We start from the raw sequence: 12,865 nt of genomic DNA, 5'->3' as shown, positions 1-12,865 counted from the left end.
AAGTGAGTGGAGCTACAGGTCAATACTCTATCGTAGCAAACTTGAGTTAAAAAAAAAACAAAACAAAAAAAACCATTTGTTGAAACAACCATGGTATTTCATCGTGCTTCTACAAGTACTCTTTTTCCATTACTCATGTTTCATGGGACTCATACCCGAGCGCTTCGCAATGCAACTGCAACGCTGTACCAGATGTGCTACTGAGCAAGTTTACTATCTTAAAAAAACCATACAAATGGAGCTGTTTATGTGATGCATACATCAAAATGCATTAGTTTAAAAAATCCTGTAATATGATAAAAGGGTTTGTAGCTTTTAACGAAGTATTGTGTATGGAACTGCATTAAACTATGCCTTTATTAATTGATAATTTGCATCTGTAATTAATTTGTGTGAAAACGAATAAAAGTTATTTGTGTTTTACTTCCTCTAGTGTTCATTTCAGCTGGAAACTGCAGTGAAGTGTACGTTATAGTTACGTTTTTGAAGATTTGCAATAATAAAGGTAGAAGCATGTTTAAGGTAATAAAAACCAGAACATCTGAAAAGTCACTAGAAAAAAAAACAAAAAAAAAACTGACACGTACTGCTAAATGAATCAAAAACTGGTCCTTTATCTAATAAATAATCACAGCAATGAGTGATAGCTTTGTTATTTGTACTCCATTGTGGTTGTGAAAGCCTGTGAGAAGCAGTTTTCACGTTCTCTGAACCTCTGCTGCAGATTTTTCTTTTTTCAGAGTTGTTACTGTGCTGTAGCTCATCGACCACAGAGAAAACAGATTCAATATTCCAGCATAAGCACCAGCCTGAGCTACTGAACAATAACACATTGATCTATCTTTTGATCACCGGCCCATCTAGACAACATTTTAATACATGATAAAAGCACATGTAAAACAATAGGGATCATCATTTTTTTGTATCATGCTACTTTCTATAATAATCTATTTTGGTTAAATGTTAAGACAGCATCACGTGTCCTTTGCTGAGGAGAAGAAATGCAGAATGCATTCCAAAAAGCTCACTAGAAAGTTCAGAGATGATTTTTTATTAAAAAAGATATTTGTATTGTTTATATAATGCCAAAGCATATATAACAACAACTCAATATCGAAACATTCATAAACCAAGATTCACTTGAGAAGCAAAATGACTTAAGAAAATGCATCAATTTATTTTATGCAAAAACAAGCAAATAAATCTACCAACAGTGCATGAAAAATAAGGTTGTTTACTCTTTGAATTGCGCTTATTTATTTATTTTGCAGTGATTAAACTCTAAAATAAGTCTCACTGCTGCCTATGTAGAGTGTTCCAAAACAGTCACTTATCATGTTAGGATGTTGGACATGTTGACAGAAGACAGAAAGCTTTTGGAGCTTAAGTGTGCAAATGTTAAGTGGAGTAAAGAGTTAGCCAGGATAACAGTATCAGTGTGTTTGTTTGGGTTTAGCAGGTGAACGTGTGTCAGTGTGCTTCTGCAATGAAAGGCTTAATAAGAAAACACTGAATGCTTCCTCCCTTTGAACCTTATCCACGGCTGTCACTCATTAGAATGTCTTTTTAGAAGTAGGGTGACCACCTATCCAGCATTTTGTGGGACTTTCCTGAAGTTGAGAGCTTTGTCCTGCGTCCTGCAAGACGTAAGCATTGTCCTGCCTTTCAATTTTCTCAAAATATGAATTTAATATCACATCAGTTTCCAACTATTCTCGAAACGATTTCTAAGATTCAGTCTCTCTGAACCCCTCCTATCTGTGAACCTACTCTGCTCTGATTGGTCAGATGGTCCAGTCTGTTGTGAATGGTTCTTTTTTTTAAAAAGACAGTAACTTAATTTATCATGCACTTTCGGCTTTACAACTTCGCATTTCGTTTACATTCACATACAGCTACATTACAGACCGCATGAAAGGCAGTATTCGAAATGGCATTATAGGGTCACTTTAAGAGTGTACTGTTGAATATTTTCTCAGCCAGTTTGTTTGAGAACACTTCTTCCTTTGGAGAAAACACCCCAGATACATGTAGAAGAGAGCTTGGTGGCTGCTTCTCGCCTCCTTCTCTGTTTGTGGGATTCAGCGATATCTGAATAGAAAGAACACTGGCAGACGCAGCGTGGTGATAAACACATCAACCTGAGCTGTTCTGAGCTCTGAACAGAGGGATGAGCGGATGGGGGAGGCTGACGAGTGTGTGTGTGTGTGTTTTGTGAGGATGGGGGCGGCATGAGGGAAGATTTGCATGAGGCAGATTAGCATTCTTCACGACACCGCTGGAATCTGAGCGCTTTCCGAACATCCTTTCTGTCTCTCTCTTTCTGCCTCCCCCTCATTTCCCTCTCTCTGGTGTTTTTAATGGGCGCTGCACTTAGCAGGCCTTGCCACTCCATAACCTTCTCTCGCTTTGCATGCAAAGCTGACAATAGCAGGACCTCATGGAGTGGCTCAGTGTGATGTCAACCACGGGCCTTTTCTCCAGCCACCATTGAGAGCATGCAATGATTCGTCAAATGTTGAGTCAAGGTTATGTTCGTAAAGGCTTGTGAGCACCGGTCCAGCAGGCATTAATTAGTAACGACTTCAGCTGATTATTAATGAACATTATGTGCAAAGCTGTTTCTTACTAATAGCACTGTCAGTGAACCAGAGAGGTTTCTCCTCATTATGAATATCAGACATTTAGAACCCTGTGATTTCTGCAATGTGGAAAAAAGAATCAGAAAAATGGAATTGAAAGTGTAACGTGGAATGTCACAGAATTTGTCATATGTTGGATGAATACATGCACTTTATCTGGATTTCATTTGAGAAAACTATCATCAGATAGTTATCTACATTTGTAAACAACTCATCAAAACTGTCATCTGTAAATAGCACATAAGCACCTTCACATTTCTGTCTACTGACATTTGATTTTTCTCTTTATTTTATTACTATATCATTTTTTTATCACTTATCGTCTTTTCTCTTAATTTTTAGTTATTTTATTACCTTAAACTACATGTATGTTTGTACTTTCTGTACTGAAAGCTCCTGACACCAGTAGTAGTTCCTTGTGTGTGCAAACACAATTGGCAATAAAGCTTTCTGATTCTGAGATACACACAGAAACTCAAACGTCTTTACTACAACCCACCAAATTATTGCACATTCTTTGCTTTGCGATTCAAGTTTGAGTGCATGAAGACATGTCACACCAAAGTTTTCATCAACAACACCAAATTAAATTGCTTCTTATGTTTCATCCTCATTTGTGAAGTGCAAAATTGGTGGAAGTGTGAGTGAGATTTAGAGAGCTATGGCAGATGGGAAGGTTTTCGGTAGGTTAATACATGAAACTGTGAAAATCACATTCACGTTTTACATTTAAGCATCTAGCAAGATCTTTTATCCAAAACCACTTACAGTAGAGGAACAAACAAAGCTACAGCATGACTGCACAAACATACACAAAGTGCATAAGCATGGTCGTACCCATGGACCTCAGTATTTTGTCTTAGATGTATAATAAAATTTGTGAAATAACCGAGATAACTGTACTTAGGTGAGTCCAAGATATTGTACAATGTCAGGTTAACTGATTTTCTCACATGTCAAAATAACTGAGATGGCAAATCAAATCAAAGATGACGGGCATTAACGTTATTTTTACCAAATGTGGAAGCCTAATGTCCAGCACAAAGCTTCAGTTTTAATAGTCTAAAAGTGAGACGTAAGTAAACATTTAATTTCTGCCGACTGTGTTATGACAGAAATGTTAAATGACCAACAGTGATATCCAGGGATGCAACCAACTCAACTGGAGCCATTTTCAACACATTTTCCACATAAGATATAGATAAGTTCACTTGCTTTGGTCCGGACCAAATACAATGTAGATTTTTTTTGGTTTGGTGTAGTTCGCTTTCACACTGCCCTTTTTGCAAGTGAACCAGAAATTGTAAAAAAAAAAAAACGCACGCGTGCTAAGGCAATCAATTAATTGGACAGAAATTTTCAAGCGTACAAGAGTTGGTTTGGAACCGGACGGAGACCACCTCTTCAGCTAGGTCTTGGTGTGGTTGTTTGGTCCACACCTGTGTGCGATTGCTGTATTCACAGCTGCCCAAAAGATCAGCACCAAGGGGGGAAACGAACTTGAGTTTGATTCAATCAAGACAGGTGTGAATACACCCTTAGAATGAATGTTTGCATATTGCATTTAATTAACCTTTTCCTCATAGCAATTCATGAAATTCATTTATCATTCTCAGACCTACACTAGATCATAATAAAACTTTTTGACTTTGATAAGGGTTTATAGGTTGTGGTTCGGACAGTCATTTACCCCATCAAAAGAAAACTTTTATTTGCACGTGGAACAAATTAATTACCTTTTTTTTCATATTTATTCCTTTAATTTTCTCTTTTTGACAAGAAATCACCACCCACCCAACAGACATCTTAAAATACAAAAATGTATTAGGGGAAACAGAATTTTTCCTCATGAGTCATTTAGATTTTTGTTTTTTTGAGTAATTTTTCATGTAAAGAAAAGCATAAACATTCTTCAAAATACCTTTTTTGTGCTCCTATAAAAAAAGAAGTTCAGAGAGGTTTGAAAGTATGTATGGGAACTCTTTCTTTTTTCCTTAACACCGATTCCATCTACATTCACTAGCAAGTCTAACAGCTATAGACATTGTATTGTCTCAGTGAAAACTAATGGGAACTGTAAATGAAAATGTTAGGAAACTGAACGTGGTGCCTTATATAGTTGATATGGTGTGCCAGTATAATGGCTTCAGCACTGAGAGAAGAGAAGAGAAACACAGCAATTATGAAAATAATGAACCTCACCGTGGCCTTGGTGGAGCTCTCCTGAAGGTCCCAGAGCAGCACGTGGTTTTCAGCCAGAGATATCAAACGCTTCCCATCACCCATGGGCTCCCATAATACACTGCAGGAGACATGAGAGAGGACATTAACAATAGATGACCAGAAATGCAGTCATGTGCATTTACACTATCCTGTGGAATTTATTATTTATATATAATAGAATGTTTGAATGGTACTCTTTGCATATGTACTGTACGAAGAATGCAGAAATGGCTATGAAGTGTACAACAATTAACCAAAATACAGTCTACACATCTATTATCATTTGCTATCCAGACATCAGAGGCAACAACAGAAAACATCTGTGTGAGAGAAAACGTATATTTTCTATATGAGAGGTCAACTGCAACATCCAAACACAGTTGAATAATCATTCAACCTTAACCCAATCAGGTAAATCTATCATAATATCATAAAAACAACTAAAGACATATATTTTAGTGAACAATTTAGATGAACAATTTATGGTGAATAATAAAAATATTTAAAATTAATCAAATTCTAATCCATTATTAAGCAATACCTCCAACAGACCTTTTTTTAACATTAAAATTAAAACAATTTAGTTTCAATCTTTACAAATATACATACAGATACTTAAATTCCAAAATAAAATAAATTCAGTGATCATAATCCAGTATATGAATGAATGCATGAATTAATTTTGAATTTTTCAAAAATTATATCTGGTGTCTGAATAATTTTTGGTTTGACTGTGAATTCATTCTTGTTAAAATTACAAAGTAATTTAGTCAAGAACAGTAAGTGATTTTCTTTCTTTCATTTTCTTGGATTACCATTAAGGACACCAACGGCAGCTAGTAATTATGCATGGCCGCTTTAAGAGACAATGCATCCATTATAATAATACACATCTGATTTATTTTTCTGCTGTTTACTTTCACTTAAGACGTAACCAAGATTTTTCTCGAATATACTTTCCAAGACGGGTATTTATTTTTTGTCAGTACAAGAGCAAAGGCAAATTCAATATAAAGGTGTGTGAGCATTAACTGGCCCCTGGACATCACAGAGATTATGGCATCATTACAGAAAAGTATTGACTGACCTATATAACACAGTTTGCTTTCGTTTCTTCTCAGGCTCCAATTGATCTACAGCGGTGGCTCTGATAAGCCATCACACAGCCATTAGCCTGTCTCACGCTGCCATCGCTACACGCTCAGCACGTCCCATGCACAAATTCTCACAAATTCTTCACTGGCCACAAAGTGCTCAATGGGCATTGATTAAGAGGTGTACGCTAGCTCTCAAAATGAAGCAATTTGTTTCGGCAAGCCACTAAAAAAAATAACAAAACACAAGTCTTTTTGGGAAATTTTTCATTGATATTTTCTCTATTCTCTTCAGGGAAGCATAAACTGGAATATTTTCAAAACAGACAAATATGCACTTTTTAAATAAGAACCGAAAAAGCTTCGGAAAGACGTGAAAATTCCCTATGATCTCACATGGTCAGAATCTTGTCTATTTGAACAACATGTACAGCAACTTATATTTAGAGGCAGGTTTGTGTGAATTCCATCTGCGGCTGACTAACCAAACTAACCATGCATACTGAGCTGTTGTGTTCAGCAAGAGCTACCTGTGAGGAAACATGAAGCCTCATTCATCTTAAAACAGACTGTATTAGAAGACTAAACACATTATTGAGACCCCATCACATACAACAAAACAAGCAGACCCCTGAATCCATACAGACCATATAAATACAATATGCTTGATTGTACATAAAATAAACCTAAATATGATCAACAATGCAGCAACTGCAAAGTTTTGCGCTTTTCAGTGCAAGGAAAATCAAGTCCTTACACAACCAATACTTTGTTTTGCTCCTTGTCCAGTGTCTTCTTTTTCTTGACTAGATCACTGCAACTCACTCTTTGCCGATTTACCAACACCTGCCTAGAACGCATGTAAAATGCTACTAGTTGACTTATACCCAATCTTTGGATGAAACTACATTAATGCCCTTCTCTGGCAATGCTGCCAAAAACCTGCCAGAACAATTTCACTCCGTCATCACACTACAAAAACCTAACCAGACCACTCTGATCAACGGTACCTTACCAGGGTGAGGGTGTATGATGTTGATCAGAGTGGTGTGGTTAGGTTATGTAATGTGATGACTGAGTGAAATTGTTGAGTGGAATAGCTTGTGCAATATCCCATTCAATTTCTCATAGCTCCTGTCATGGCCTTGAAGAAGTCATTGGCCAAACTCTTCTACTAGACCATTTTGCTTTCACTGGTTTCTTCTAAATGCTCCCTCCAGAGCCAATACATCTCTAAAAGGAGGAAGCTTTTGGTTGCCTCAAAGACCAGAACGATGTCTGATATCAAAGTCGTCTGTATCAACTTAAAAGAGTGATATATGTGAATGATCAATGCATACTCTTTCTCTGCATTACCAGTATCAAGATATGACAATTTATTTGTCAAGAAAAAGTACAATGTTTCATCCGGTGGATTTTCGACAGCTCCATGGCTCCAGTGCACTTTTCTGTTTTCTCTAGTCATGCAAAACTTAAAAAAACACCCTTTTAATGTATAGACAGCCAACTTTTTGACACCTTATCTTGCCAACGGTGAATTATCAATTTAAGTCCCTTTCCAAGGCTACTGAGACCTACCAGTCAAATGCAGATGCAAGGCAAGTTGCTTTGGATAAAAGCATCTGTGGTGGTTCCTGGCCCTGGCTGCTCAGGAGCTCATTCAAAAGTAATCATCTCAGAGGAAGCACACTACAGCCTCACCCTCCCCATCCTAGGCTACCTTTGAGTATCTGGGTTCCTTGTACATCATCACCTTTCTTGCCAGAGACTTCAAGTAAGTCATAGTTTCATAGTTAACTCTGGTGAAAGCTGCTTACCTGCGTGCCTCACCACATACACCAACAAAAGCTAAAATACCCGGATGCCATGCAGGCCTTGTAATTTCCAGGCAGCTGTGACTAGTCGACTGCTCTCAACCAACCTTTCAGCATGTGGCAGGCAGTCTTATCTGCTGTTGTGGCCTTAAAGAGTTAGTTAGCTGTTAACCTTTACATAATTTTGATTATTGGGTGAACTAACACTTTAAGGCTGCTGTTGAAACATTGAGAGCAGTGACATGGACTTTGTTGGTTCACATCCTTGCCCATCCAGTCAGCTTCAGTAGGATCCACCAGAATTCTAGTACTGATTTTTCAATGACTGTCAGGTAAGTAGTGAGGCCTAGAATGTTGGATGCTGCACCCCAATTTTATTTTGGAGGGAACAGACTTTACAGTATAAATGTATTGCCAAGGCAAAGGGAATCATTGAGATGGTGTAGCTTGACAATGTCTAGTTTAAAATTATTACTCATCAAATTAAAAGTTTAGTGTGAAGAAGCATATGTAAAGGGGTTTGCTTCCTTGTGCTTGAGCACTAAACAGAAGGACAGTGAGCTGTCCTTATCTGGTATGCAACTTACTTAAAACTTTGTAGGCTGACTTACTGAAGAATGTATACACTGACAATGTGAACTGAGAACAGAGAACTGAGATAATTTCATCCCTTTCCCAGTCAGTAAAACCCAGTGTTATGGCTTGCATTGGGGGGTGAATCTGCAATTCCCATCTGACTTTGTCTTGTCCCACACCTTGTTTGACCTCACAAGAAGGCACATCCCAGGTGCACACAAAGGAGGCAAACATCCAGTTTCTCATGTTTCTTTTGCTGTAACCCTTTGCGCTTTCACCTTCATATGCTTCTTCTCGGTCGTGTCTGCATCTCTTCCCTCCTTTAACCACTTTTACTTACTTGATGTTAACGATTCCTTCCTGCATCTCACTGATACTTTTGTGACCAATGGACCAATTTCAATTTTCCAAGAGTGGTAACAGCACAAGTCAAATAACCCAGCCAATGTGACCCAATATCTCCTAATGTCGCTTTCTTATGCAGTGCTCTTGTGGTCAAAAACACAATCAAAAAGATCAGCAACACTTCAGACACCCACAAATTGTTCACAATATTCTCCTCCTTTCTTTTGTCTTGCCACTATCCGTTCTGACTGGTGATGACTTGGTCAGATTTTACGAAGGTGGTGACCATCAGCAAAAACCTTAGTTCAAATTCACAACCAACCACCACCCACGCTGTTCTCCTCCTTCTGTCCTCTAACATAAGTCTCTGAATTTCTTCATTTTCAATGTCCTATAACTTACAGCATATGCCTTAACATCTACAAAGTTGTTTACCACTTTCACTTCAGTCCTACCTCAAAGACATATCCTACAAGGTCTCCAGTAGAGCAGGGGTGTCTGAGTTACATCAGCTCATCAGTAATCCTCTTCAATTTGCACAGTCTAGCTGGACAAAAATCATAAAGGCACATGGCTCCTCCTGTCACTGATTCACAGCTCTATCTGTCTTTCCAACCTTTTGATCCTAATGTCTTAGCTCACATCTCTGCTTCCCTTTCAGACCTTGCAGCCTGCATGAAGAAGTGTCAGTTTTTTGTTTAAGCTCAAAAAAGACAGAGCTCCTTCTAATCCCAGCAAACCTCTTAGTGAATCACAACAGCACTATACAACTGTGTTCCACAACTCTGAACGCAATTAGGACAGTAAGAAGAATTGACTACTGGATAACGCTGTTGGCCAACATGACTAAATCTCTCCAGATGATTCTGAATGGGGCAGTGCTTATATCCTTTAATCAGCCAACAAGGACCCACACACAGCCCTCTTTGTCTAATTTGTTACCTAAAGGAGAGCTGTACCAATGCTGACCTTCGGGACTGACACTGGAAATGCACTGCCTTATTCAATTACACTCTTACAGATGCATGTTCCTTCACACTATTTATGGTCAGTGAACATTCTGTGCCTGGTGGTTCCTTCACAATGGGGTACAAAGTCATTTTCAAGAACCTTCACCCTCTCTGTTCCACTGTGGTTGAAGGGGCTGCCAACCTCCACCCAAACTGCTGAAACCAAACAATATTCTCTGTTTATCTATTTTTGTATGTTTCATTTCTGCTTTAGCTAGTGTGCCAATAAAATGTACACTTGAAACTCTGAATACTACAAAGCAATCTCTACCCTAGGACTCAAACACACGGTACTATGGCAAGACAAGACACATGCACACAGTATTCACAAACAGAGGAAAACAAGTGGTAGAAACCACTAATAACTTGAATTTGAAAAAGACTGTCATTCAGTGAACATCTATTTCTTAGAACTGCTATTTTTCTCTCAACAAAAAAAAGCAATTACATTCTTACAGCCTTTTAATCCTCTTCAGGAGAAGACACACACGCTCCAAGCTGCCATGATGTTCATGGTCATGATGCCTAGGCTAAGAAATGTCCCATTATTCATCAGTCTCACTTTAGAACAGCTGCATGTGGGTTATTCATGGTTTATTGTAATTCAGGTATGCTGTTCCATCATCAGGCTATTGTTGATCAAACACTGCATTTTTATAAGTTGTCTATGTTATAGTCCAAACATTGCAGTTTAATCAATCTGGCGTCTGTTGTTGATGGTCCCAGTGCTGTATCCACTGTCCCCTGGCAGATGGATGAATGATGGGGGAAACGAGGTGTTACCAGGAAAATCTTCAATCAACCTATTTCTGATGACAGAGTCAAAGCTCATTTGTGTTTGTGCATATTCAAATATGCAACGTGTTGCACCAAGTTTGACGCCAGTGACCCCAAAATGTGACCAACTGAAACATGCAATGTGTGAATTTTGCACAAATTGCCCGTTTAAAATAAAAATCAGTTTTGGTGATATAGAACATAACATAACATTTCATAACAGCTCTATCTCCAAAGTAGAAAGGGTTTGGAAGATCATCACAAAGACATTTTTTTTTACTATTCTTTTAAGCTTTAATTTGGCCCTTTATCTTTCAGTACAGTGGGAAGGAGATCTGAATTTATTGAATTTTTTAGCTTAACTGAAGCAAAATTCCATTAGGTTGTGCCGCTCCCTCATCTGATGGATGTGAGCATGATGGCCTGCCATTTGGCAAAAGCTTCAAAACACAACCAGGATTTTCTATTCTGCATTGTGAATTATGGTGCATGAAATAAAGCATGTGAATGACACAAAAGAAATGTGCAGAGGTTGAAAATAAAACCAAAACAGATGGATGCATGAAATACTGAGCAAATAGTTATCTGTAACGTCTAGAAAAAAACAGAACAATAGATTGAAGGGAGGCAGAGCCAAAATGCTGCAAGAGACGGAGACAAAGCGAGACAGAGAGAGAGCACTGGAAATAAAAGCCATGACGAGAAGGATAGGAAGCTAGGAGCTAGGAAAGAGGGAGAGAGAACAGGGAAGCTGCAGGGTTAAATCGATAGTGTGTGGCGTACCATGCCACGCTGCCGTGGGCCGTGTTGTCAAGGTGACAGAGGAGCTCCAAGGTCTGCGGGTTGTTTGATGAATCATCGGGGGACTCGTGGCTGCCTGATTCCCATTCCGGGGGCATCCTCCACACCGCAGCACATGTGAGCACTCGACTCTCAGACGCTGGTCGACAGGAAACACACACACAGAATCTCACATGAGCATGCATGCACACAAAACAGACACAGCCTCTTAGGCTCATTTGTAATCCGAAGCACAAAAAACAAATAGAACAAAGATGCTGAGTCTTCAGATATGCAGATATTATTTGAAGGTTAATGTAAATGATGCTATATATTCACGGGAATGATTAGGGTTCGTTTCTAATGTATCTGCGGATATGAGCAGTACAGGGGTGTGCAGCTCTGTTCTCTCAGTAGTGAATACTGCCTCTAGGGGACAGATCACTCATGATGCTTTTATTATTTCATAGACTCAGCTTTGCAATTGAAAACAAATAAATGTATAAAAGAATAAATAAATAAATGACATGGACTAACAAATAACATAAACTAACAATGAAAAATCCTTCTAAAGTATTTGTTAATTTATTCACTTGTGAAGACTTTCATTTAACACACTAATGTTTAAGACAAATAAATAATTAAATAAATAAATACACACATAAATAAACATAAATCACTACTTTACCGATTTGGAAACGCTGAAATCTGTATCACTTTGAATTTGTTAACATTCGTTAATTACATGGCATTAGTTAACATGAACTAACAATGACAATTATTTCAGAAACATTTATTAATTTGAATTCATTGTTACACTTTAGAATAGGTAACACTTGTTAACTATTAACTACGACTTTTTTCTCAATAAATTCATAATTTACTTCTTATTAATAGTTAGTAAGGTAGTTGTTAGGTTAAGGTATTGGGTTAGATTAGGGATGTAGAATAAGGTTAAGTAGAATAAGGCATTAATATGTGCTTAATTAGCACTAATACATGGTTAATATTCTAGTAATATGTATGCTAATAAACAACGTATAGGTGTAACCCTAAAATAAAGTGTTACCGAATTCATATAAATTCAACATAAGTATATATTTTTTCAATCAAAATTGTTGTTCAGTGGTCCTGAGCTGACACGAACTAACACTGAACAATATTTATATTAGCTTACATTAACAAAGACAGATAAAGATGTAACAAATGTATTGCTCATTCTTAGTTAATAGCAGTTAATGCACTAACTAATATTAACTATTGGGACCTTCTTGTACTGTGTTACCAGGAAATCTGAATGCGAAAAAAAAATAATAATAAATAATTAAAGCCACAAGACACAGTGTAAGTATTTTTACTTCTTTACCAGTTTTAAGCACAATCTTTACATTTCTGTACTTTATCATGTTATTATTAACATAATGAGAACCTTTAAGCCGCAACATTTTCTAGAAAGCACACAAACATATTGTTATTTAAAAAATGAAGACAGAAATAGGCAGCAGGTTCTCTTCTGATGTGTGGGGAGGGGAGAATAAGTGTTCGCTTCGGAGTAACAGTCGCTTTGGGAGACACTCAGAAATGCACATCAGCACTTTCTGTAT

The 12,865-nt window shown here is 37.7% G+C and overlaps 1 protein-coding gene across 1 annotated transcript in view; it reads right to left on the bottom strand.

Annotated features, from left to right (window-relative positions):
- The window catches only part of eipr1 (EARP complex and GARP complex interacting protein 1), a 36,795-nt gene that overhangs the window by 15,679 nt on the left and 8,251 nt on the right, over positions 1 to 12,865 (bottom strand). The window contains exons 4-5 of the mRNA XM_026229245.1: positions 11,265 to 11,421; positions 4,845 to 4,944 (exon numbers count right to left, since the gene is read on the bottom strand). Coding sequence (XP_026085030.1) covers positions 4,845 to 4,944; positions 11,265 to 11,421 — 257 coding nt within the window. The remainder of the gene's footprint in view (positions 1 to 4,844; positions 4,945 to 11,264; positions 11,422 to 12,865) is intronic.

The sequence above is a fragment of the Carassius auratus genome, chromosome 42 (genome assembly GCF_003368295.1).
Source record: "Carassius auratus strain Wakin chromosome 42, ASM336829v1, whole genome shotgun sequence".
In the NCBI taxonomy this organism is placed as follows: domain Eukaryota; kingdom Metazoa; phylum Chordata; class Actinopteri; order Cypriniformes; family Cyprinidae; genus Carassius; species Carassius auratus.
Note: the sequence above shows the minus strand (reverse complement) of the source record. Positions and strands in the feature narration are given on the sequence as shown.